Below are 26,105 nucleotides of genomic sequence, written 5' to 3'. Positions count from 1 at the left end.
CATTCGCGTGCTTCATGTTCAGGACGGAAGACTGATGGACGATGGAGTGCTTTCTCCTTTGCCTCGAGTTAATGCGAAAGTTCTATGCCTAGGCCTGGGATCAACGATGAGATGGTATGATGTGCATTACCCATAGCGGGAGGTCAGGAGTTATAGCATTTGATCGCTTAGCCCGAGTTCACGGGTTCATACGCGGCCATGGCTGCTCCATATTGGCGGAGGAGGAATGCAGAGAAGCCCTTGTACTTCAATTTCGGTTCACTTTAGAATACCTCAGCTTGTCGAAGCCAATTTGGGAGCAGTCTTTGCAAGTCAGTATTTTTCAATGGCTTGATTGAGAAATAAAAAAACAAATTTAAAGGAAGCGCGCTGCGATGCGCAGTCGTAAAAAATTTCAACTTATCCGTGCCCTCTGCGAGGTCCGAGTGAGGCGAAATGTCACATTTGGGAAACGCTGTCGCATGCTTCAGATTGACTCCATCCATGCCGGCTAGAAATTTAATGAAAGAAAAACTCACAATTAGTTGCCGCTGTTTTAAGAAATGTTCATCGTCAGCCGTTCGAAGTGATGATTAGAATATCGTTTATTCGCTATTTGCCTTATTGTTCGATATGCGCGTGACGTCATTGAGCTCTCACTACGGATGCCACTGTCGTCGGACCACTTAGCGTGGTGCGTTGCCATGAAACGTTTCAGTGACGTCATCTGTGACGTTAGTACTACATGCGAGACAATCAGTGCAGTGGTAGCAAGTAGCGGTAACGCCACGCGTGATGTCGCTCCAGGGTAGACAATCAGTGTGTGCAGACTTTATGCCGATAGCGCCGAAGCCGCAGAACCAGGGAAACGTGCTGCTCAGAGCTATCGCTGTAAATGCAATGAGCGGATCAGGTCCTTGTGTACATGCATGTCCTTTGTCGTCTCCCCCTTTCCTTTCTTTATGCGCCTGTGATAGTACAGTAATGTATAATCGTGTTCACGATAACCATCGAAGTCATTTTTGTTTTAGTGACCGTCAAAAAAGGCACATTTTGTAATAGTCACTCTCACCATTAACATCGTCAGCAGCCTGACTACGCCCACTGTCCCTCGCCCATTGAGGGACAAAGACCTTTTCCATATCTCCCGAATTAACCCTGTCTTGCGCCTGTTGCGGCCACCTGATCCCCGCAGACTTCTTAATCCCATCCGCCCACCTAACTTTCTGCCGCCCTCTGATACGCTCCAGCCAGTGGACTCCAGTCTGTTATCGTTAACGACCATCGGTTATCTTTCCTTCGCATTACATGCCCTGTCCAGGCCATTTCTTCTTCTCGATTTAGTCTGGTTCGTCATTAACCCGCGTTCGTTCCCTAATTCACTGTGCCCTGTTCTTGTCGCAACATTACATCTATTATTTTCCTTTCCATAGCTCGCTGCGTTGTCCTCAATTTAAGTTGAATCCTGTACGACTAATGTTAAATGTCTGATTCAAAAACCATGAGCTATGCACCCAAGCAAGCTGACTTTAAAGACGAAATAAACTTGTTTTCACCATCTTTTCATGTGAGAGCCGAATATATATCAGGCCAACCCTCAGCGACGAAAGTAGGAAAGCCAGCAGTGACAGTCGTTACACGAAAAAGGTGCACACACTAATATTTCTCATAGCCAGCCTACTCTCATACAAGGTCGCTATTCCACAACGTTTAATGAGGAGGTGGTGACACTCACGGAGGCGCGCGTGCTATAACCAACGTGTACACTTTATATCTGGTCGTTTAACACATATTTGCTGTGCAAGCCATTTTGTTCTGCGCTGTATTCCTTTGCTTCCGGATCCTTCGAGATGAAAGCGAATGACCCTTTCATTGATGCTTCTGAAGTAAAACATCGTGTCGTGTGCTATGCATCGCTTGGTCATCTTTTAGATACACTTGACGTCGATCGGACAGCGTGGGGTGCCCTCGTCTAGTTCCGTGGAAGGCCCGAACACGTTGCTTCTTTTCTTATGGGCTGTCCATCTTAACCGATCAGTTAGGACGTAATGCCTCCTTTCTCTGGCTTTCTTTATCCCCAAACTCCGTTCATCATGAAACGAGGACAAGGGTCGGTAACGATAAGGAATGTCATCAAACGTTCGGGAGAGCGTGGCAGAAGGCCCCCTGGGAAGTCAGTCAGTGTGAAACATTGTTCTCGTTGCAGAGCCCATAGCTGTTACACTCGTGTCGCCCGGTCGTGCACTCGCGCAGGAAGGGGGGATGCAAAAAGAAACGAGGCCGTTTGTGGAAGCGGGAAAATGAGGAAGTTTGAGGAAGGGGGCGGGAGGGGATGAGGCAAGCCGATTGATGATGCTATCGCTGCGGCTTGCTTCCGTGATTGGATCTGCTTGTTCCCCATTCGGGTCAGGGATGCCTGCGTGGTGGTGCGCGCTCGATGCGCCCCCTACCATCCATCGATTCAGCGAAGCGGGCCCCTCTCCTCCGTCAGCATATAGCGCGCGCTTTTTTCCTTTGCTTTTTTCGCTCGCTCTCCGAGGTCGGTCGCCCCCGCTCGGCACAAATTAACTAGGCTACCGGTGCTCCGCCGGCGGTCGATGTCGGTTTTGAAATGTCCGTCCGGATTAAACGAGAAATGCTTTCTGTTTGTGTCCAGCGATGGGTTCGATGGCGAGATCACTGGAGATAGCCGGGGCGCACCTTCTGTTCTTCGAAATATTTCGGGTGCCCAGCGTTATTCTCCGCTCCGCCACCAGCCTCGCTGGGAAGCTTTAATGAGGATTTTTTTTATCTTCTATTCCTGTTTTACTCCTCTTCGATTTTTTCCGGTGTTCCTCCGTAATGAACTCGGCCTTTGGTGCTTGCTCATTAGGTCGCACGACTATGCGGACGTTGTCGCGTGGACGTCCATTTAGCTCGAGTTCTCATAGCGCGTATAGAGGAGAGCGTCATTTGCTGCTGGCCACGGCGCGCCGTTTAATCATGCCTATCTGATGCCATAGATTTCCCTATTGTTTCGCGAAAATGTTTCATTTCGTCCGGTAATTCCCGTTTCTCAGGTGTTTCAGCCGTGAAAGCCGCACTGAACTTTTCTCATCTCTCAACGCATTGGAAGACTTCGCGGCTATCATTACGTTATGCAGTTCGTCATCTAGATAACCAGCTAAAGACGGGCTGCTTTTCCGTTTGGTGCACATGTCATTTTGCTTTCATCATCAGCAGCTCGAGCGCTGTGTGGCATAGTTTCCCATTATTGCATGTTGAGTTTTACTTGTTCCGAAAACTGGCAGCCAGTTAAACCACGCACTTGTCTGCGCTTTGCCGCTTTAACTGCCACCAGAACTGATAACAGCTACACAACAGCTTACAGGTCTGATGTTCAACACTGCCGCTTATTGTTGATTAGCTCTATAAGATTTTGCGGGGCCTGATGTTCGCAGCTATTTCTCACGTCTGCGTTTAGCGGCGTGCGATTTTGTAATAACATAAGAAATTCTCTACCCTGTAGCGTATCTTGGGCATTGTATGCGCAGAAATAAACAAATATAATAAATTACAAGCTCTCTGAGCTCTTAATCTCGGCAAGATAGTATGATGCACACTGTACATCTGTTTTAATCCATTCCGAACTAGAACTCGCGTTTGATTCTGCAACTTGCTGAGCTGCGGCAGCTGTAGCTACGAGGAGGTGAACTGCCGCCTATTTTGCATGGACGACTAAACTGAGACCTCTGAGTGTTTAAACCATTTGCTATATATATTCAGAGATTTCTCGCCGTTTTTGATATCGATGTTGCGCACAGGAGGCAACGCAATGACGACATTAAAATGTCACATTTCCAGGTGTTTGAACATAGGCTACCAGTCAAGCTTGCGCCTTAGTGTCACACCCATGTTTAGAGACAGCATTTCTTATCATAGTAGCGAACTGTATTTGGTGCTATCTTTAAATTATCGGCATTATATATATGTCTGACCAAGAAATTTGGACATGAGATCATTGCTGCGCCACGCGCGTCATTCTCACAAACTGCACATGTCTCTCCTCGAAACGTTACAGAGAACACCAATAGCTGGCTGCCAGATCCGTAGGTGGCGCTACCATCAGCTAACCTTCAGGAAGTGGCCGCAGTGCTTGTCTGTATATTAATTCGGAATTTTGTGAGTGCTTTCATTGATTATCTCAGCGCGCAGCCACACCATGTTGCGACGTCCAAGGGGTCCATCACTAGTGCCAGGAAGCAACGTGTACGCATTGCGCCCGTATGAAGCGAAAGTGCTTCAACCGCGGTGGTCACACGCCTGAACACTGAGTGGGATTTTAATCATTCAATCATTTGTTTCGCGCTCCTAACTTTCACTGTTTAGGTTCCGTCTTTAGTAACTTGGAACTACGCCTTAAAACAAACTTGATGTTGTTGTGTTGTGCTGGGTTTAATGGCGCATAAGCGGCTAAGGCTATCATGCGTGAGGCTCAGGGTCAAGCTTGGTGTGTGTATATATATATATATATATATATATATATATATATATATATATATATATATATATATATATATATATATATATATATATATATATATATATATATATTCGAAACTTAGCAAAAGGTGCAAACGCAAGGGATTTTCCTGGTTGATTACACTGCGCTTTAGGCGAGTCATATTGCCATGAGGATTATTTTTAATCCGTCATTAATTGTACATCTATGGAAGTAAAATCTGCTTGATTTAGGATGAAAGCTATTGTTTCATAAAGTTTTCTGTGGTAGGATAGTAAGTTCATATAACAATAGAGAAAGGAACGCCGACCAAAACTTGCGGCAAAAAAAAAAAAAACTGTTACACGTTTCGGCTTCTGTACAGCAGCCTTGTTAAAGGTCTGTTTTTTTTTTTTTTTTTTTTTTCAAGGAGAAAGTCTTATGCGGCCCGTTAGCAGCTGAACCCTGCGTAGTTGTCGGCGTCCAGAAAAAGTGCTGCATGAAACCCCCAGTGAGGTCATGGGCAAAGAAAAAGTTTCTTTCAAAGTTGTGGGGATCTGAACCAATGACCTTCAGATTGCGAGGGCAGCACGCAGCCCATAGCCCATTGGCTAAAGACCCCCCCCCCCCCCCCCCCCCTTTCCTTTTTTTTTTTTGAAGATGGTATTCATTACACTGTAATAATGTTCTATTTAAATGAACTATTTACATATCTTTTAGGAAACTGCACGAGATACATTTAAGAAGCAGAGCAGCAAAACACCAGACGGGAAGTAAGGCTGAACACGCCACCAAGAGCGAGTGCCACTTCGGTTTGATTTCTGTTCATACACTTCCCTCGCATACAAGATGATTTGGCAGAAAGGAGATTTCATCGAAACTTGTTCACACTGCCCGTACATCATTCCACTTTTCCATACGGTTTGTAGTCCAATAAGGAAAATCATATCAAGAGGTCCATCAGTATATTTCACTGCGGCAAGGTATGGTATGAGAAGTCATATAAATCCGCTTTTTCAAGGTCCTTTGCAAGACATCCCAGAACACAATTGCGTCTTTACAATTAGTTGATGAAGCAATGTTCAAATATGCCCTTTTCTGAAACCAAATTTTCACGGGCAGCGTTTCCGTGTGCAGCTTCTAGAAGAAGACCTTGGTACACGGTGAAAGTAGCATTTTTTGCACCCGCGTAAGTGCACTTTGCTTCTTGGTTAAACCCCTGCCAAGCGCGCAAGTTAAGTGCACTTACGTGGAGTGCGCTTCGGCATCCTGAGTGACACTTTGGGCTACGCAGTGCTAAACGGGAAAGCAAAGTACACTCGTAGTAAAAAAAAATGGCGACGGAAAATGAGCGGAATTTCTGAACAGGACGATGGAAAAGAAATAAAGACTCATAATATTTGATTGCTTAACGTCATAGCGCAAATAAAACTAGGTTCAACAGTTTTTAACGATGAAAACAAAAGGAAAATAGAAGAAAAGCCAAGACCAGCCAAGACTATCCAGAATTTTGAAAACAAACAAGATGGCGGCGGGCAGCGATGTTGCATCTGATCACGTTTACTTGTTTTGTTGCTTCGCTTGTTGCTATAACCAACGAACTTTTTTCTGAAAACAGTGTTATAGCACGTAAAATAAAGTTGTAAGTACTATTTATGCACTATAAATTTTGTACCATTGGAACCGCTTGCGTCGAGGCTACGCACTCGGCCAGCAAAGTGTGATCCGTGAACGCACTCCTAGCGAAGTGCACTCTTCCGCGAGTGACACTCACTTGCGTCGTTTAGATGCAGCAAAGTGTACTTACAGCGAAGCACACTCTCCGTGAGTTCACTTAACTTGCCCGCTTGACAGGGGTATAACCTAGTGTATGCGTTGCCTTACGACTGTATGCTAATGAATAGCTGTGTCATTAGAAATGAATAAGAAATGTAAAATAAAAAATAACGTTCGCCTTCATAGCGCGTAAGTAGTCTTAAGTGTCCTCCGTAATCTTTCTCTCGTAAAATCAATTTAGTTTACTTTTATTGAATTTCTGGGTGACTCGCCTACATCGCCTACTTTTGGTGCTTGGCTCGGGCTACCACCGTTGCCGCGTCATGGTGTAGGTGCCGGCGTAGATGTCCCCCTGCGGTGCTGACCGCTGCCACCCGCAAGTGTACAGCTCGCGCCGCACAGAGCGGGGAAGACCTGGGGTGTCTAGCGTGGCAGCGCTTAATCTTAATCGCCCTCGCGGCGCGTGCGCTGACGCCGTTACCGGCGCTTCTCTTCGAGGGTCTGCTGGTACCGCTGTTGCCCCGGCGTCCTCGGGGGGATCCGCGTGCCGGCGCGTCTTCTAATTGATTGGCATGCAGCCAGCGAACACCCTCCCTCGAGGCTATTGGCGCACGCCTTCCCCGTGCCCTCCCCTCCATTTGCTTTTCGATGCTTTGCCTCACGGTGTAGCGCGCCTCACCGACGCCACCCTTCAGGCCCGCATCCGCTGTTCTTATTCTCTTTCTCGTAGTTTTTGTTCCTCCTATTTTTCTCTTTTTTTAGCTGTTGTTCAGTTTGCTCCGGGCGCCTTCTCGGTATGGAGCGCGCTGTTTTGCATGGCACTGGATCGCTCTTTCCTTCCTGGCGCCCTCCTTCAACCATAGCCAGAGGCTCTCTCTACTCCGAGCTCCCATCTTCTCTGCTGTTTGTTTCCCTGGCTAGAGCGGGCGCGATGCCGTACCCTTCTGGCTTATTGCCGCGTAGAATGAGATTGGAAAATGCGATTTGTTGCTTCTAAAAGGAATCTTCGCTTGAAGCAGAACTTCGCTTGCGGTTGTTTACCTAAAACCCTGCTTCTGTTTGCGTGATGCTTATGTGCTGTAAAGAAAACAGATGAAGAGGTTCGTTGGGAATGGCAAAACGGCGAATACCGCTTGTTCCATAAATGGAGACTGAGGACGACTCCACTCATATTTTTTATCCTAGTAAACATCGATTACATGGCTCTTTTTTATGTACAGTCTTTGTCAAAAGTTTAGAGCCCAGGGGGTTCGCTTCTAAGCCTTGTAGTGGGACTCCTGTAATATTCGTGGTAGTCCTATCCATTGGAGGAGGCAGGACCAGAAATCTTCTTACCTTCCGCAAATTTGGAGCGCTGGAGATGCATTAAGAACCAGACAGTGTGCTTCAGAAGCAAACCCCCTGGGCTCCAAACTTTTGACAAAGGCTATGTCCGGCCGCAGAAAGATGCATTTATTCCCGAGATAACTGAATTAAAATTTCTACCCGCCACTCGATTCAACTTGTGATGTGGACTCCTTGGTCACGGTTTTAAAGTAAGTGATCCATTAGACTAGCCTCTGAAATCCGCGACCCAGAAAGCTGCGTCGACGCATCGCAGTTAGCTTTCAAATTCGGCCGGTGATGGCGACGCCATGAGGTGTCGCCATCACCGTCTGGTTTAAGTGCACAACAACTGTTCGCGTTGTTTAGCCGGGGACCCGGTTTATTGGCGGATACCGGAAGTATGTCCTATTGAGTCCGTCATTTCCGTACCCTTATCTGCTGAATGCGAGGAGAGCGGTGTGATTGTTGATAAGGGGACACTGAGCGGGTAAACATGGCAACGAGCGAAGGGGCGCTGAGAGTCTATAGAGTCTACAAACGTGCACAATTTAGCGAGTTCTTGTTAATCTGTTCCGAACCAGCAAAACTGACAAGCTCCTTGCGTGTCTGTCATCGAAAAACAATATTGAACACCGAACACTGGTATGCAAACAGTAAACGTAGATGTAGTCGAGGAAATTATTCTGGTTTACCAGGTTTATGGCGACCACAAACTTTAAAGCGCGTTGTAGGAATGCAGCCGGCGCTCTGGGAAACGTTTTCCGGGCCTCTTTTTTATGCCGCGTCACGTTTAGCGCAGCGAGTGTAACTCAACTGAAGAACAAACGAAATTTTATGTTTTCATCTTTCTTTTTGCTCTCTCTGACTGAAATAAAGACCGATAACAGTCATAACGACAGGGGCGGCCATCCTTGTAGATTCCACGAAAGCGGAACGACAGAAGCTGGGTAGAAACGAGCCCATAGCTTTTTGTTTTACCTATATATGTTTCGCAAGATCCGAGAAGAAACCTAGTTTAGGTGTGTTGTGGATACACAAATCAATAGCGGCCCTGCGCGCAGAAGCGCACCGGGAAATAGCAGCGAGCCGTGGGGCGAACGCGGCTTCCGACTCGGCTTCTTCGCGGCCGACACCCACCTCCATTCTCTTATCCCGGCGCCACTCCATCGCAACTTTTTATCCCCGCACGTAACGCCCTTTCGGCGTGGACCGCACTCTCTCCGTATACAGCAACTCCCGCGCGTCGACAAAATGAAGCCGCGGAGTGAGCTTCTTCCGTATTTTCTTTGTATTCTTTGTTATCCGGCTGGAGTTTCGCCAGCGTGAATTGTGCTTTCGGTGAGACACTTCCCCTTTTTAGTGTAGCTTCTATGGAGTTTTCTTTGTTTTCTCTTTTTCTCAGTCTCTCTTTCAGGATATCTGTACACGTCTTTTTCCTTGTTATGAACGAACTCGGCGGAACTCGATGGCTCCATTGTTGATGGAATTTTCGCCGGTGCTATACTGCAGCCTTCTTGGCTTCTAGAGTCCTTCCGCGTTCTCTTTTTTTCTTTCTGTTTGCTTATGTTCCTGCGCTCTAAACACGCACTTGACGTCCTTCCTGCTTCTTCCGCCCACCACCTTGCGGCTTTTTCCCGCGTGTATTTTTTTTTTTTGTCGGAAACGCGTTTAGCGCGTTCTGTGACTCTGCTGGCAACAAAAAGTGGCGAGGCAGTAATTTTTTTTCTTTTTCTTTGCTTGGCTGTGTGTCAGAGAAGAAGAAATGACGAAGCGAAGTATACAGCGGACAACGATTATTTATCGAAGTCGGTGCGTCATTTATTCTGGTCTATACGAAGGAGGAATATCACTGAAATATTTGGCTGTATGCGCTGTACTGCGGCATTTTTTGTGCATACCTACCTCTCTACATCTGGTCTAATTCAGTTGGGCGCGAATTTTTAAGATAGCTATGGTGCATTTAGCTGACGCTAGTTTTCATTTTGAACGCGCTTGGTTCGGCATTTAAAGCGTAGTTGATTCAAAGCTTGAATTGAAACTCGCTGCCATAACCACGCATCCTTGTTAAAAAAATAAATTCAGTCGATTAGGCTAATTAGGCCAAATGCGGCTGTCTGCGCTAGCATGATGTGTTTCGGTGCTGCGCTGGTCTGCTAGGTTAAGGTGGTTGTTGGTGTGTGTGTGTTCTTTTTTGCAGAGGTGAAAGGCGGGCATTGCTACACCTGCCGCAGCACCTGCATTGTGCCGCTGCGCCACTGCTCACCTGCCCACCGGCAACACTTTGGCAAACTGGCACAAGGCAGGTGCTGCTGCAGGCGTTGCCACCGGTGGGACTTGGGTTGCTGGGTTTGGGTTGCCACCCAGTTTGCTCTTTCCGAGCAACCTTTCACGTTTAAATGGGCGTCCGCCTGACAGGCTGCACAGGTAGTCCACCACCCGGTGGACAGGTAAGCAATCTGCCACAAAACCGGCTTCGGACAGACAGACAGAGAGACAAACATACAACGGCTAAATGCAGGGAATGGCCACTATGTGTGCTAGCGTCCTAAAAAAGGTGATTTTATTATATCTCCTAGCACTGAAGTCTCGCTTCAGTTACAGTTAAAGTCAGTTGGTAAGCAGCCTAAAATAAGGTCAGTTACGGTTAAATGCCAGTTGGTAAGGAGCTTTAATATAAGGCGAAAGGACGTGCATACATGTATTCGTGCTCTTATATAACAATCTGTTATACACCGATCCTGTTTCTTGCGAGTGACGCAGTTTACAAGCATACTAAGTGGCCTCCTCAAGGATAGTCCTTTTTTATTGTTTCATATTTTCAGGTGTTTCTTGTGGCTTAAATAGCTCTTCTTCTATTTGTCATCGAAACCGACCCTCGTGCTCTGTTCTCGTGTGGCTGACATTCGGTTAGAATGCGTCCGGCCCTTGGCCCTTCGGAAAGCCCGCACGTGTGCGTCGGCCGAAGTGCGCATCCAGAGGGCTCCGACTTGCACTTGTTCTTATTTTATTTCAGTTACTTCATTGAAGCCATGCAACTGCCGCCATACAAGACCCATGTTTTCATGGCGAGTGCGCCATATATATTACTTCGTCTGCTGTTAGCGCGCTGTTTATGACGACGCTCATCCTTCGCGCTTAGCGTGGTTTCGAGAATGCCACAGAAACGCGGGCGCTGTCGCCTCGCTGTCGTCTACACGCGTGCCAGGTTTTGACATCCCCATAGCATAACATCGTCATCGTCGTCCACGTCATTCGCCTGCAGGAAATATGGTTCCTCCCCCCCCCCCCCCCCCTTCCCCACCTCGGTTGGTCGCGCTCTGTACAGCGGGGCAGCATCGCTGCTCAAGTTTCTTTTTAGCGCCTCGTTGCCGGTGTCTCTGCGGCTGCTTCGGTCTGAGTTCTGCATCGTTGTCCAAACCCCCTCCGAAACACCCGTTCCTCCCAATTTTCTCTCTCTTTTTTTCTCTCGCTGTTCTTTCCCTCCAACTTGCCGGCTGGTTTGGCTCCGGTTCGGGCATGGCAAAGATGGATGGCCGCTTCTCACTTGCGACGGCGAGCGCCGCCCCGGTGCCCGGATCGCTCTTCCGGGTCCCGAGCCAGGAAGCGAGCTCCTCCCAACGCGGGGATAAATAAACAGCGCACAAGGGCGCGCTCCTGCCGCCTCGAGAGCCCAAGAAGAGAGAATAAAGTAACTGCGCGCGCCGAAACACAGGCTAAGTGATCGAGCCGAGCCGAAGGCGGCGCGGACGTTTAAGCGAGTGAATTTGTATGCCGAAATTGAACGGTTTCGCGCTGCCGGGCGCGCGCGCCGAGGGGGCGCACGTAAAAGAGGAAGTTTTCTTTCTCTCTTTTTTCGGAGGAGCGGATACCTGGAGGCAATTTGTATTCAGTGGCTTCTGGCGCGTGAGGCGCTTTGTGCCGGGATTTCCAGGGCCGAGGGGCTTGGTTCCCTTTCTCCTCCCGGGGTGGCGCTGGCGGCGGCAGCGGGCTTTGGCGCGTGCTGAGGCATCGTTTCTCGAAAGAGGTGCCCGGCACGTTCGTCTCTTCCGCCTCCACGGACGAGGAAAAATGCAGCTTCAGCTCCCTTCTAAGCGGGGGAGATTATATCCTGAGCCGGACGTTGACAGAATACGTCGCACTTTCTCGCCGATTCCTCCCGCCGTGAAAGCGCCGTTTCTTTACTTATCTTCCGTACGTGTGCGGTGAGGAAGGGGGCAGTCGGTGCTGCATCTTGTTAATTTGCGTTGACTTTGCTCGCATACTCCCAGGTTTTGAAGGCAGTGACGGGGATGCGGAGGAGCAGCATCTTTATTGCAGATAAAGATACAGTTCCAGGGTGTGCTTGAGCGGGAAAGAAATGGGGAAAGTAAAGAATGAGATTTCGACGCGAACGCGCTTGCTCTTTGAGCGCTTGTAACACTTTCCCTGGTTTTCTAGGTATGTAAGTATGATTACCATGAATTCAAACGAAAACAAGAAATGCATATTTCAATCATTGTTTTGTTCTCGCTCTGAGGCTCATGGCGACGAAATTGCTGCTCTTGCATGTTTACGTTCTTGTCGGCACACATTAAACATAATTTGAAATCTCTGTTTCCATTTGCACTTTCGCTTGTAAAGCGCCCAAGTTTCCAGCCTCTAATGCTTTCTTCGGCTTCCAGTTTTTTACAGTGATGGGCCACGGGTCGGCGGCCAATGACTGAACTGTAGGACGGGTGGCAAAAGGTGTTTTGATATACGCTACCTAGAGAAATATAGCGTACAGAACCTCAGCGCGAGAGCGCATGCGCTCCACTCCCAGCGGGTCTTCTTCGGCTTCACTCGTCGGCAAAGAACATACTATCGAATATGTTAACCTCCTTGCGAACTGCATATGCAGTCTCCATATCCAGTGTGTACACGCATGCACTGGGAGCCTGGGGTATCTGAGCTAGGCATTTGACTTGTTCGGCTTCATTAGTCAGCCTGGGGGATGGGGTGGGTATCATACTTTATGCTGGGAAGGAATCACTTTTGACAGAAAAGAATATAGTAGTGGAAGGTCGTTGTGCTAATTGCCCCCTTATTCCAGTTACTATCATGCACGCAGTCATATTCGCCGCTAGAGTCTTGTGCAGTAAAATTCTCGAAATATGTGCGTTATTAACATTATGATTATGCTGTTCAATTTATCTTGCATACCAAAAATACTCTCGGTCAGCAAATTAATGAATCGAATTTGCATAAATATTATTTGGTAGGTGGATGACTTCTCCTTCCAAGTAGTAGGGTAAGGGTTGGCGAGCGAAGAGAGAGTAGCATAGCATTGTTAGACTATGTGATAAACGGCAGGATCACATGCAGGACGGTCACCGGAGTGTGGTTGGCAAAACACTAACTTGCACGAGTAAGCGCGAGCAGTGCAGAAGCAAAGTACTGCGAAAGCGAGACTTTTCTGGTTTTTTTTTTAGAAGGTGCCGGCATATCTCCGGCATTTTCGCTAAAACGATGGAGTCAGCCACAACCAGTGCCATCCGTAGCTCGTAGGGCTGTGTGTGCTTATCAGAATTCTGCAGTAAGCGAAGCAGCAAGAAGTTCGAAGTGAACGGCACTAACGAGGAGGCGCTTGAACGAAGCTTCGCTGTCTCCGCCAACGTGGTGCACCTTCTTGCCGCTAGGCGGCTGCCTTCCAAGGCCTTCTTCCGTGAACCTCGACCGCTGCGGCAGGGGCTTCACCTCCGCTTTGCGCTTTACTTGGCCCCCTACTGCAGCCTCGCTGGGGCTAAGGAGACCCTCGTGTCCACTCTGTTTGCGCAGTTTGGAGCCGCGCGCTCCTTTCCTCTTGAAATGCGAGCAGCGGCGCGCGGTCTAATGAGCCCTTTGTTTGCGGAGGAACCCGCGGTGCCGCAGCGCTCACCCCCATACGTCAGGACCCGGTGTCCTGACCGCAGCGCGGCCCTTTTGTCTCCCGCGACTTTGTCTCCCCTTCCGGCCGCCGCCGTTCCTCTTTTGTCTTTTGGCTTCCTCACCCTCTTCCTGCCATTGCAGTATAGTGCGACGCTCCTTCGGTCCTCGCGCCGTGAATCTTCCTCTGGGGAGCCTTTTTCCTCTTGGCACTGCTCGGAAACTTGGGGACCGAGGCTGGAGCCCGGGAGGCGGGGACGGCGCTCCGTAACGCACGATCGGCGTTTACGTGGCTAGAAGTAAACCCGCTGCCACCGCCGTCGAAGACAGGGGACAGCCGCCGCCGACGGCGGGATGCTGGGGGATAGAGGAAGCTGAGGAAACGATAAAGGAATAGCGGACGCCCCTCCACTGGCGAATAGCGGCGCGGGTTGGGAGAGGGCGCGGCTGCTCCCTGAACAGCGTGCCGGCCTTGTTCTCGCCCGGATGGATGCGCGTCTTTGCTGCTCTGATTCCAACGATAAATAACGAGCGAAGCAAAGAAGAAAAGGGGGAAACCGGGATACTGCGCTGGGGCCTCCTTGTGTTTTGCGGCCAGCTACGGAGGAGTGCGTGATACAAAGGGAAATGTTTTCCTATTTTTCGCGCTGCGCAGCCGTTCTGGAGGGGGCAACTAATGTCGTCGATAATGCGTTCGGCAACCGTACACGTATAGTGTACAAGGAAGGGGGCTCGTCCCGTGCAATGCCGATGTGCAGCGGAACGATACCGAAAGAGAAACCCTTTATTTTTTTCTGCCGCCTCTCGCTCCCGCTGCTTGAGGAGAGACGCAAAAAAAAAAAAAAGATTGAAAACACCCATATGTGCAGACCGGAGTGTGCGGGCGCAAAAGGGGGTTCGAGTATACGCGACAGAGATGGAGACCTTTCCTCCTTCTTCCCCAATCCGCCAGGAGCATCCGGAAACCTACGCAGCAGGACCATCGTCGTCGACCGGCCGCTTGAACGATTAGCGAGCGCTTCGATATTTCACGCAGGATCGATGCGGCCAAAACTGCGGACATAAATTCTCATAACTGTCGCCAGAGGGTCGTGTTTTCCCTCGGCGGCAGCGGCGGTGGCGCGTTGCAAGCTTGGCGGCCACCCTCTCCACCTTCGAGGGGGGCTATCATCCCCCCCAAAAAAAAGTAGGGAAAAAGGAGAGAAAGTAGGGAAAAAACGAACACTCGGCCAGCGAAGGATATAAATCGGCGAGGCGACTGCGGATTGTCTCGATTTCTCACCGTGTTCGCCCGTGTTTCTTGCCGATCGCCTCCTTGTACTTCTAGGTGCTTCTTTTGCAAACTTCTTCGGCCTAGTTTGAGCGTCCCACCAATGGATACGTGAGCGGACCAAGCGACTTCTGATTGGTCTTCCGACCGGAACAACGGGACTCCGTGCGTATGGCTGCCGGCGGCGCCAAGCAGCTTGGCCCTCAGCGAGTGCTTCGTCGTTCGCCAACGCGAGAGAAGAAATAATAAGAAAAAAGGTGGAAAAAAAAAAAAGCGGGCGTTTGTTCTCTGCGGTGACGTATCGCACCCGTTGCGTCAGCGTCGCCTCTTTCCGGAACCGCGCAATATTGTATCGATACATGAATAGCAGGGATTCACCAGATTTTTCGTTTCTGGCTGATTTTCACGTTGCGACTGGCTTTTATCTATGGGCCGCGCGAGTCGGCGCTGTTCGTATCGGCGAATCTCTTGGCCTTGTGCCAAAGTATTTTGCGAGCGAAGGGGATTAAGCGCTTCGTGAATGTTCTTGCATTTCGCGTTGTCTATCGACTATACGTAGAGCTGCTTCAACGCCAAATGGCTGCGTGATGTGTCGAAGCGATTGAAGAGATTTGGATACTCCATCACGAAGAAGGGGAGAGGGACGGCACAATTTAGACTTTCTTGAAAATTTAGAGCGTTCAGTGCAAGCTGTTTAATTTCTTGCACCCAGTTCCCATCACAATTAACGCTTGAGGCGTTTCTATCAGCGTGGGCTTGCCTTATGTTCAGGGGTTCCCCCAGAAGCTGGTCGATATTCGCTTGTCGTTACGCTGTGTATTAGTGGCAAGTCGCTTATTTGAATATCTTGGCGTCCCGTGACTGGTTGAATGAGGTGTTCGGCATTAGTCTTATTTAGGCGCAAGAAACAAAGAAATACAGTCGGACATCGTTTTGACGAAACGGTTTATAACGAAATTATGGATATAACGAATGAGTGACGATTCCCTTTGGAAGCTCGGTCAACACTGGCTGTAAAGAAGCTACGGCTGTAACGAAGTAATCGCCGGGCCCTTCAGCTTCATTACAACAAGATTCAACTGTATCTGGGGAAGCCACAGCTATACGGAAATAAAGCAGAGTTTATTTTCATTTGTGCCAGATTAAAAAAGTATTTTTTCTTTCAGTAGTTACAGGGAGACTGTAATTTTAGGTGCAAAAAATAGAAGTTGGCGTGCATCGGTCTGGCATACCGCGTTTTAATCACAGAGAGACTATTCTCACCGAAATGCCGACTTTAATCTAGAAAAACAAGAAAATACAAATACAGATGTTGACTTTACCGGCCTATTTCGCAAGTAAAATAGGTTCTTGGGCACCGATTTTTGATCGCGGATTCCTGACATTACGCTACGCTGCCATTCACTTCAAAATGTTGGCAGCTCGTCTTTTTCGGTGAGGACGTCGCGCGTTCGAATGGAGTGGCGGGAAAATTTTGAAATTCAGATTGTTCGCCTATAAGTACGGCTTTTACTGCCGGACAAATGTCAACATTGCCAGAAAGAGGCAGAGAATCAATTTTTACTCAGAGTAATTATTGGAAAGGGTTCTCCCCACGGTCCGTTTAAGTAGACGAGGGTTTCGACCGGCTACCTTTCGAATGAGGAAAGGTGTCAGCCGCGGTGGCTCAGTGGTTATGCCACTCGGCTGCTGACTCGAAAGAAACGTGTGCTATCCCGGCCGCGGCGGTGGAATTTCGAAGGGGGCGAAATTATAGAGGCTCGTGTGCTGTGCGATGTCAGTGCACGCTAAAGGACCCCAGTTGGTCGAAATTTCCGGAGCCCTTGACTACGGTGTCCCTCACAGCCTGAGTCCCTTTGGGTTACTTAGGCCCCATAAACCATAAACTATTCTGGAAAAGGAAAGAGCGTTTATAAGGGATAATGAAGAATTAGGGATGTCAGGTGTACACCGGGCAATTCCTTAACAGCATCACGCGGCCATCGAAGAAATGTTTGCACATTGGCACATGTCGGAGTCAGGCGGCGAAAATGGCGGCAATATGCGCATGCGCAAAAGTGCTTACCTCTTGCAGCATATTTGACACTGCGCTTTGTCACCGAGCGCGGTACGTGGATTTGTTCGACGCTTGCGTGTTTCTGTTAAATAATAGTTAGAGTTTACGTTCCTTACGAAACAGTGCCTTCAAGTTGTGTCGGGGACGGAGAGAACGGTGCTTCAGTCTGCAAACAAATTAGCGGGAAATTATCGTCCAACTGGCGGAGATTTTCCGCGAGAAGTGTCGCGCGCTCTTCGTTTATCGGCGCAGGAATGTTTACTCTGTCTCGCCCGCTCTTTATCGGAAGGGACTCTTGTGAGCGTCACGTAGAGAGATAACTGCTCGCAACATGCGCGCACGAAAGGCACTAAACGTGGCGGACATGCATTGCCTCGCCGGAGCGAGGACAGAGCCGGAAGCCCAACGGCGGAGCTGGGAGCGAGGCGTCGTCGGGAGAAGAGTCGCATGCTCGGCACGTTCTTATCGAGGCACATCGTGCGCCTGTGCGCGCATAGATACCTTCGCCACGCGCCGCCGAGGCACGGTGGGCTAAAAAGCACGTCTCAGGAAGTGTTCCCAAAAGGCTTCAAGATTTGCTTTGCTTTCAACTATTCCTCGCTTTCTTCCCGTACTATCTGTTTCGATCGCTGCGCTTCTGCAGCTAATTCTTGTTTTGGAAACGCGTAAAATGTGTTTGAAGATATCGTTCTTCGGTTTGACTTGGTCGTTGCGCTCTCTTAGGTCTCAATCTTTTTTACTCCTGTCTGCGTGACGCCGGTAAGATCGTGCGGAACGACGAAATCAAGCGTTTTAAGTATGAACCTTCTGCCCGCGTGCTGGGCGTGAAGTAAGTTTTCGGATCGAATCCCTGTACGCTCGCGCACACCTTGGGAACGGAAAACAAGTAAAGACCTCTTGGCAGGATTTTCTACCGGCAAGAAATGAAGTACATATGTGGGGTGAATTTACCTTCAAAGATTACTGTGAGAAATGGGAAGGATTGAATCTGTTTGCGTACTGTTATGTACGATATGTATAAAAAGCTGTTTTTGGGGCCGAGTAAACTCTTACGCGCAGAGGTTTTTAGGCTTTCGGCTCTGTTTTGTGGAGCATACCTGTTGTATGAACATGCTGGGGTGAAGTACACCGCGTTGTTTGCTTTATCCATTTATGGTCAGAAATTGTGAGCGTCTTCAAGGGAATTTCTCTGTGAGCAGGATGCGCATTGAGCCCAGCTCCCCAACAAGTTTGACGCGTTAAGTAAAGTTGAAAGCTGGTGAAAGGAGATGCGAAAGCTATTCACAGAGATAAAATCAACTGCATAATGGTAGATACGCAAGATGTAGGGGCGCAGTAACTTGCATTCTATTAATGCTCAAATCTGGCATTGTCAAAAATACGAAAATCTAGTGATTGTCAGAATCGTTTGGTATTCGAGACTTAATGTCTTAATTCGTGGTAAGTGCACACACTGTATTATTTCTTTGCAAAAAGGGCTTCGTTATGGATAATAGCGGTAATGTTGTTTTCCTTTCGGGAAAGAAGATTGCGTTTAAAAAATCGTGCAGTTTATTGCATAAATTACAAGCGCAACATTATGGAATAGTACAAACAGCTGAAGTCTTTACAGGCCGCTTTCTCTATTTTTGGTGTCAACTAAGCAGGGTAAATTCAGAGGTCATGAACGTCAAAGCCAAAAGATCTTGCGACGTTGTAAAAATTTACGAATGTATCGTAACCAGCACCATTTTCCCCAGGATCCGTGCATTTTATATTGCAGTTTGTTTTCAACTGGTTCGCATTAAAGTTTCAAACGCAGTGTGCGATACTTTCGGGATTTTACTAGCGGTAGTGCGGATATAAACGTACTTGGTTGCTAGAGGTAAAATGCGAAATTGAGAAACGCTTCATCTAGATAAACATTTATTGGGAGTCGATGTTTCGGACAGTGCCTGTCCTTCTTCAAGACTTCAGTCTTGAAAAAGGATAGGCTCTGTCCGAAGCGTCGACTCCCAATAAATGTTCACCTATATATATATATATATATATATATATATATATATATATATATATATATATATGTGTGTGTGTGTGTGTGTGTGTGTGTGTGTGTGTGTGTGTGTGTGTGTGTGTGTGTGTGTGTGTGTGTGTGTGTGTGTGTGTGTGTGTGTGTTACTAGCGTTAATGCGGATTTGAACGGAGCCGGGCTCAGGACTTTGCTGAAGCGTGCGCAGTAATTAATTACGATTATACCGCGTCTTCCTCGCTCCCCTTAAAAGGTTCGGCGGAACGTGCTCCTGCAAGCGTTAACTAAGCGCCGCCTTCAGTCTCCTCCGCTTCACCTCTTCAACGCTGTTAAGAACTACTTTCCTCCAAATATCTTTGCCCTTTCGAGTATTTTTCTTCACATAAGTGCTTATTCATTCTGTTTCTTTCCTTTGCCTTTGTACCCAGTGCGGCTTGATTATTGTTCTATATTTTCTTTTTGTGCGACAGGTTTTGATTTCCTCCGGGAAAGTTAGGGGGATTCAGACCTCGTAAGCCTGCCAAGGTACTACATTTCTCCTGCTGGGACAGGAATAATAAAATGGCAGCAGAAGCGAGCCCAGCAGGAACACGTGTGCTGCCCGGGCGCTGGGAAACGTGTTCCCGCTCTGCAAGCTGCTCCGCGATGGGGGAGTGCGTGTTCGAACAATTCGAAACCTGCGAGGCTCGTCAAAAAGCGAATGCCGTCTCCACTGGCGCGGCCAGGAGCGGGGGAGGGGAAGGCACCCGGAAAGGCATGGCGCAGGAATGAATAAAATGCTGGGCGGGAAAAACGTGGAGAAGGCGCGAGTCGGAATCGAAAAGGCACGGGAGGAGGAAACTCATAAAGAAAGCACTCTTGACTTTCTGGCGTAGTGCGTGCCCGAGAAAAAAAAATAGAGAAAAAAATAGAGGGTATTGAGCGACCAATGCTGTCAAGAAATCAGGGACGATAGAAAGACTCAAATGGGAACTGAAAATATGAAAGGTGACCCGGAAAGGAACCGAAGAATGCAAAACGTTGTTACAACAGCCGAGGCGTTGTTGGGCTTCGCTGCATTACTTCGCTGCAATAAGGGAAAAAGAAGGCGGAATGCGAGAGGTAGACGTAAAACTGCGTCGCCGACTTAGTCTATGCAGCAGGCCCGGCGAGTCGGCGACGTATGGCCGGTCGTTGGAAAATACGCGCCGCTTGGCGACAGCCCTCTGCGAGTTTTATTGTTCTTTTTTTTACTTCTGGCGAAACGATGCAAGTGCACGAACTGGGTGGCTGGCTCTACTCGTTTGCGTGTGGGCGTTGCATTCCGCGAAACTCCCTCTGCTCGCGTCAGCTTGCGCTAAAGCTGCTTTCCGCAGTGCGGCGCACTTTTTCATGACGCCAGGTGCGTTGAAAGTGAACGTTCGAATAAACTGACGACGTTGGAAAAGTGGGTTATATTTTTTTCCGGCAGTAATTCTCTACATTTCAGTCGTTCGAGTTCTTGGTGACTATGCGCATGGCTATTTTTATTTCTGAAAACATATACGATTTCATACTAAATGCTATGACCTCATTAAAGTATTGGCGCCGCTACAAAAGCCGTGCACGTTCAAAAAGAAATACTCTTCGCTTATGTAGTTATCGCTATCGAGAAGTCGAATTTCTGCATTGTACGGAAAATTATGATAAAATGTAATAAAGGTAAAGCATTGTTTATATTTAGGACCCTTCGTTTTAGTGTAAAACCCTATTTTATCCGATTCTTACATCCCGAACATGTTTTTTTAAAAATCGGGTTAAGCCCCATTACTAGCCGAAAATAAAGTTTCTATGAAACTTAGTTTTACTGCGGTTAACGCTAAAAACAGAACACGAAAATTAGCGGACGCCTTCTGCTTATTACAGAAAATGCTTGCAGTCAACTGATCATTTTAATTTTCGTCTAACACTTTGTGGCGGTCGTTTATTCGAGGTCATCTTCGAACAGTACCTTTTGGAAGGGAGAAGCACAACACAGGTACTGACCAGATGTCTCATTGACGTCATTTTATCCAGCGCAATCTACGCTAACGGTGTGCTATTCCAAGTTACTTGTTTGTTTCAACTGATCGCTGAGACTTTAAATTACTGTTTCCGCAGTGGAGAAGGAAAAGCAGACAGGTCTTGTGTAGCCGCGGAAGTTCTGCGCAGCAGATTACAAAGTGCGTGTCAAACTATTTTTTTTAAATGAAAAAAAAAAAACGCAATATTCGATTTTCGAAAAGCATTGCAGTGCAATCTCCCCTTTCTATATTGTTCACAATATAATGTGCAGAAATATAGCATTTTATGCCATTGAAAAAAAAAGCTATTGTAATGAATTTGCTTCTACTGGAAACCATGGCTGGACTGAATTCGAATTACGGATTGTTTTACAGAATAATCTGATTCATACCTGAAAGTTAGCTGGAAAATATCGCCCGATTCCCCCCCCCCCCCGAAGTCAGAAAACAAAGAAGACCTGAAAACGAAGGAGTCTATTAATATAAAACTAGCTCAGTTCTACACGTTCCACGACTCAGCGAGTGGTAAAGTAAGAAAGTTTGAGAGGCTTTTTGGCAGAGATGACATAAGCGCCCCGATATGGTTGTGAAGGCTTCACTCACTGTGAAAGGGCTGCGGAATATTCGGAACCTTTTTGTACGAGCAAGAGTCTCTCCGCAACAAGTTCTGATTAAGCAGACCAGTTCTGGCGATAATTTCCCAAAGTGGAAGGACTTTTGCAAAATAGTTCTTTTCTGTATTTTTTTTTTTTTTGCCGTAGACATATGAGCTTAGAAGAAACCAGCGCGCTTCCTCTCGCATGGAGGGCAGGTCACGGTTCTCACGGTCTTGTTCCTACTGTCGTTTTCGGGTGCCGCCTAGCGACGGAAGCTGCGAAGTTAATCTATGAGAGGCCGTCTTCTACGATGATTGATATGTTTTAGCAAAAGCCTCACTGGGCTACGTTTGGCGCCTTGTGAAACGAGAATGAACCAATGGCTTGTCCAGAATTGGTGCATGTGATAGCGAGAGAGCTTTTTTTAAAAAATAAAGAACAAAACTCGTCCTAGTCCTGAGCCTGCTAAAGTCAGTCGGTCACCAAGTGCACTAGCTGGGAAGCCACCGGCTGGCGACACCAAAAAGAACTAATCCAAAACAGGAAGTTCCACTAGAAGTATGAATTCATTCATTTTGCAGAAATTTGTAATGCAGAGGGAGATTGATGCCTTTTTTTTTGTTCTTGTTTTATATCTATAAGGTTTTTCGCTCGATCCACTTTTTATAGCATCCCCACCTGTGTAAAGCTTCATATTCAAATGAGACAGCCACTCAAGCATTGCTTTTTTGTAGCGGCCTCTCCCACTCCACTGCTGCTATCACCTGCCCGTCACTCTTCAACGCCAACATTGAACTTCATATGTCATCGTGAAAAAATGTACCAATTTTTGATTAACCCACCCCTTATGTAATACCCCGAAAGGGGCCTTTAAGGTAAATAAATGAAATGAAATGAAATGAAATGAAATGAAATGAAAGTTCGTTCGGTTCAGACTAGTGCATTTGCGTCAGCTACCGCCCCACCAGCGCCAAATCTGGACCCGCTGTACCGTCGTACCATTCACCTTTATCTTTGAAGTGCCCCATAATAATAACTATGGTGACTACGTCTTTTTGTGAAGAGCGCTTTTTTTTTTTTCCTTTCCCAGCGCTCATGAGAGATATTCCTCTCCTTTAGTAGTGTTTACGTGCAAAACTTTTCCCTCATCAGCTTCTCAGTTCGCACCTGCCACTTCTAGCCTCTCTTGTGAATTGGAGCTTTCAGTTTTTGCGCTGCCTTTACGTCAGACGGTTCTCTCTCAAGACTCCTTTTGCGCTCTCGGCTATTTCATAAAAAAAAAAAAGAAAGACGATGTTCGGCTTTCCGGCTTTCAGTGGCACTTGAGGCCCAGACGGCTCGACCGACTTCTCGTTCTCAATAGACGAGTAATTGAGGGTGTCTTTTTGGAACCATCGAGAAAGAAAGTTCGCATGATTTATAGCGTTTTCCTTATTTCTTAGCGCTCTGCGCTTAAGTCGACTTTCTACGAGCAACAAGAAAGGAATTTTCTTCTCCTGAGATGGTTTTGTCTAATTTTCCTTGGTTTACTTCGTGACGCGTTCTCGTTGACGTAGTTGGTAGTTCCGCTTCGACCCTTTCCTGAGTCTTTGTGCTCATCGTAGGCGTTTCAGGAAATGAGAGGAACGGCAGAAGAAAGGGCGCAACACTACAGAAGGCTCGGTAATTTGTTGTTTCGCATTGGGTCGCCAGCTCTCTTAAAAAGACGTGGATGAGAAAATTGTCCTTTCGAAATGTTCTCGTTCTTGTGACGTTTTTCTGCAGTCGTACTTAAAAGTTCATATTATGTTCTTTTTTGTTGTTCGAACGATGTAATATATACTGTCAATTGTCAGCCCTGCTGGCCATGTATACTTACAGCTGTTAACTATTAAGCTTTTACCTAGTCGGTTATAGTTGGTAATATCTGAACCCGAGAGCTGATTTTTAACTTGCGAACGACGAACTGTTACCTGCCTGTGACGAGAGTCTATCACACAGGCTTCGTGGAGGCTGGCTTTTTCATTCTTTTATCACCTCCAAACAGCCCCTGGGGATGTCAGTGAAGAATTCTGTGGACAGCAGACAAAGCTTGTCTTGTTTCAGTCTCTAACCACATGTTTCTCGCCGTAGCAAACTTGTGCTTCGGCCTTTAGAACGCGTTTTTTCCATATCATTTTTCTGGTTTTTACCATTCGGCACGTTATTAATAGGAACGGAACCACGTCTCAATGAGCCGTCGCTCTAGTGCGAAGGTTATTTTCGCTGAGGACTGAAAATACTAAATGCATAACGTGGCTGTAACCTTATAGAGCTTTCAAGAAACTTCTATCTGGGGAATCAGCACTCAGTGCACTATAACCAAGCCTCTCGTTGATTTCTTCGGAGTGGCTTATTATTCTTCGGCTATTTTAATCGCTCCGGTGTGGTGTCCTCGTTTATTTATAAAACCCTCTCCTCTTATCTGTGCATCTGCCGTCAGGCCCGTGTCCTTAGGCTGTTGATCCGAAGGTCGTGGGTTCGATTTCCATCGTAGCGGTTGTATTGTGACGGTGGAAAAATGCAACAACGTCCCCAAGAGAACCCCTAGGAGTTCAAATGAATAAATAAATAAATAGAAAAAGTCAATCAATTAAAGAAATAATCGATTAGTCAGTCATCTTATCCGTGTGCAGATTGGAAGCCTCTAGATAACTTTTCTTCGTGGTGGCTTTGTCGCAATACCTTTCGAGAGCAGGTGGGGAATGAAGAGTTTCGATAGGTTATATTGTTATCGACCATGGACTGTTATCAATGCAGGCGTATTTTCTTCACGAAACTGGCAAAGCTCGCGTTGGTTAAGACAGCATGATGTGCAGGAGGTGTCACACTCAGAGGGAACTCGAGGAATTATTCAAACTGGCTCCCAACGCGGTGAAAAGTAGGTTTAACAGCCAAGAAAGAGCGCTGCTTCACGCTGCTCGTCTGGAGCCCTCTGCGAATATTTTTTGCTTCTCGGTAAAATATACTTTTCCCGAGTTAAGCGCCGGTTTATCCATCTCTTGTGTTCCCTCTGAGTATGACACACACTGTGCATGTTACTCTTGGTATACTTTGACACATGGTGCTATATTTTAAATATCTTTCTGCAGCCAACAAGTCTGCGGCAAGTTTTCAGAATTCTATAGTTTTTAAGGTACCTCTTAACACCGTTTGACGTTCGTATGACGTAGTGGCGTACTTGTTGTGACCGTCTTAGGAAAACATGCACCGCATAGTTGTGGAGGCATAGAACACATAGAAGCGAATAAAATTTGATGCAAAATTATGCGCATGTACTAGATTTCGATTTTGGCTGATTCGTACTGTTTGGTGTTTTCCGTTTGTAGGAAGGCCCTCCCGAAACGCTGGCGTTACAGGTAGCCCTTGACGGCAATGTAAATAGCTATCTTGCGTACGCTTCGGTTTTCGAGGAGGTGAGTCGAATCGGCCCCAGCCTTCTTCTTATTTTGCTCTCTTTTTGCCACTGATCTGCCCCTGCTGCCAAAGCTATCGAGACACGTGGAGAGGGGGAAAGGAAAAAAGGGGAAAATAAATAGATGTCGCACAGCTCACTTTGATGCGCGTGGGAGGCATCCCTGGAAGCAAGCACTTAGCCCGCCTCGTGGCTTTAACTTTACTTTTGCTGTTTGCGCGGACACTATGTCGTATCGCACGCATGCACTTTCTACCTTTCTTCCATTTTGTGTTTGTTGTTATTGCTATGAGATTCCTTTCTAGTTTTCTTTTTTAAAATTTGGATGAATGCTTAAGAGGTCTCTGGTGCTCCGAGGTGCATTACCAACAGCCAATTGCTGTTGGTAATGCACACAGATTAAAAAGACAGTACAGACAATTTTCAAGGCAGTATGCGGGCTGCTGTGGCACTTGCTAAGCATTACCCTTTGCGGTGAATGGGCCTAAGTTGCTGCGCTGTTTCAATTGTAACTATATTAGTCTGTGTATTTAACAATAGCTATTAAAGAATATCGCTACGCGTCTTTCCACGTGTGTCGATGACTGGTCGCTTAACACAAAGCGAGTAACTTCAGTCAGTGCCGAGGTTTCAAAAAGTACGGGAAAAAATATATATATTGAAATTGTAATCTGCGCTTCTTAATAACGCAGGCTGGCAGCTAACTTAACAGATAATCAAATTCAGCGACGTAGGATTGATGTGGACGTGTAACCATCGGATACTTAGTCTGTTTCGCTAATTGAAATGCGGCTGCATGTCCTTTGCAAGGCCCCTTGTTGACTTTGTGCTTTTAGCGTATACGTGGTTCTTGACTCTGTGGCGGAAAGCGAGAGCGTGTGGTCTAGTGTGGTTAGGTTTGTGGAATTTCGCAGGAGATAACATCACTGAGGGACTATGAGGCGCGCAGTTATTGAATTCAGTGTTTATTTTCCAGAACATGCTGGAAGGTTTTTAGGAATAAAAGCTTCTCTGGGCAGCTTGACGTGGTGCCAGTAGTGGAGGAGGACTAATTTTGCGCTCATTTCCTGTTTAATTTTGCTCTTCTGTGGATCTTTGGTGCACTCTGCAATTTCGGGACACGGGCTGCTTTGCTATTCGCGTCTGTCGAAATGTTGCCGCGGCGATCGCGATGGCACCCATTACCTGATCCACGCTACACGATCTCCACGGATACGCCTGTATGAGTTTTAAAAAGGGGGTAAGCTGTCGTCTATATAGCGCACTCCCTTTCAGGG

The 26,105-nt window shown here is 47.3% G+C and overlaps 1 protein-coding gene across 7 annotated transcripts in view; it reads left to right on the top strand.

Annotated features, from left to right (window-relative positions):
• The window catches only part of Rbp6 (RNA-binding protein 6), a 526,892-nt gene that overhangs the window by 204,062 nt on the left and 296,725 nt on the right, over positions 1-26,105 (top strand). For 6 of the 7 annotated variants that reach the window (XM_089575092.1, XM_089575089.1, XM_089575090.1 and 3 more), the window contains exon 6: positions 24,743-24,829. The exons of the other annotated variant lie outside the window; for it this stretch is intronic. In XM_089575092.1, the coding sequence (XP_089431218.1) occupies positions 24,743-24,829 (87 nt within the window). The remainder of the gene's footprint in view (positions 1-24,742; positions 24,830-26,105) is intronic. 7 annotated transcript variants of the gene reach the window in all.

The sequence above is a fragment of the Amblyomma mixtum genome, chromosome 2 (assembly GCF_055824585.1).
Source record: "Amblyomma mixtum isolate Tamu chromosome 2, ASM5582458v1, whole genome shotgun sequence".
Classification (NCBI taxonomy): domain Eukaryota; kingdom Metazoa; phylum Arthropoda; class Arachnida; order Ixodida; family Ixodidae; genus Amblyomma; species Amblyomma mixtum.
This window is presented reverse-complemented; position numbering and strand designations above follow the sequence as displayed.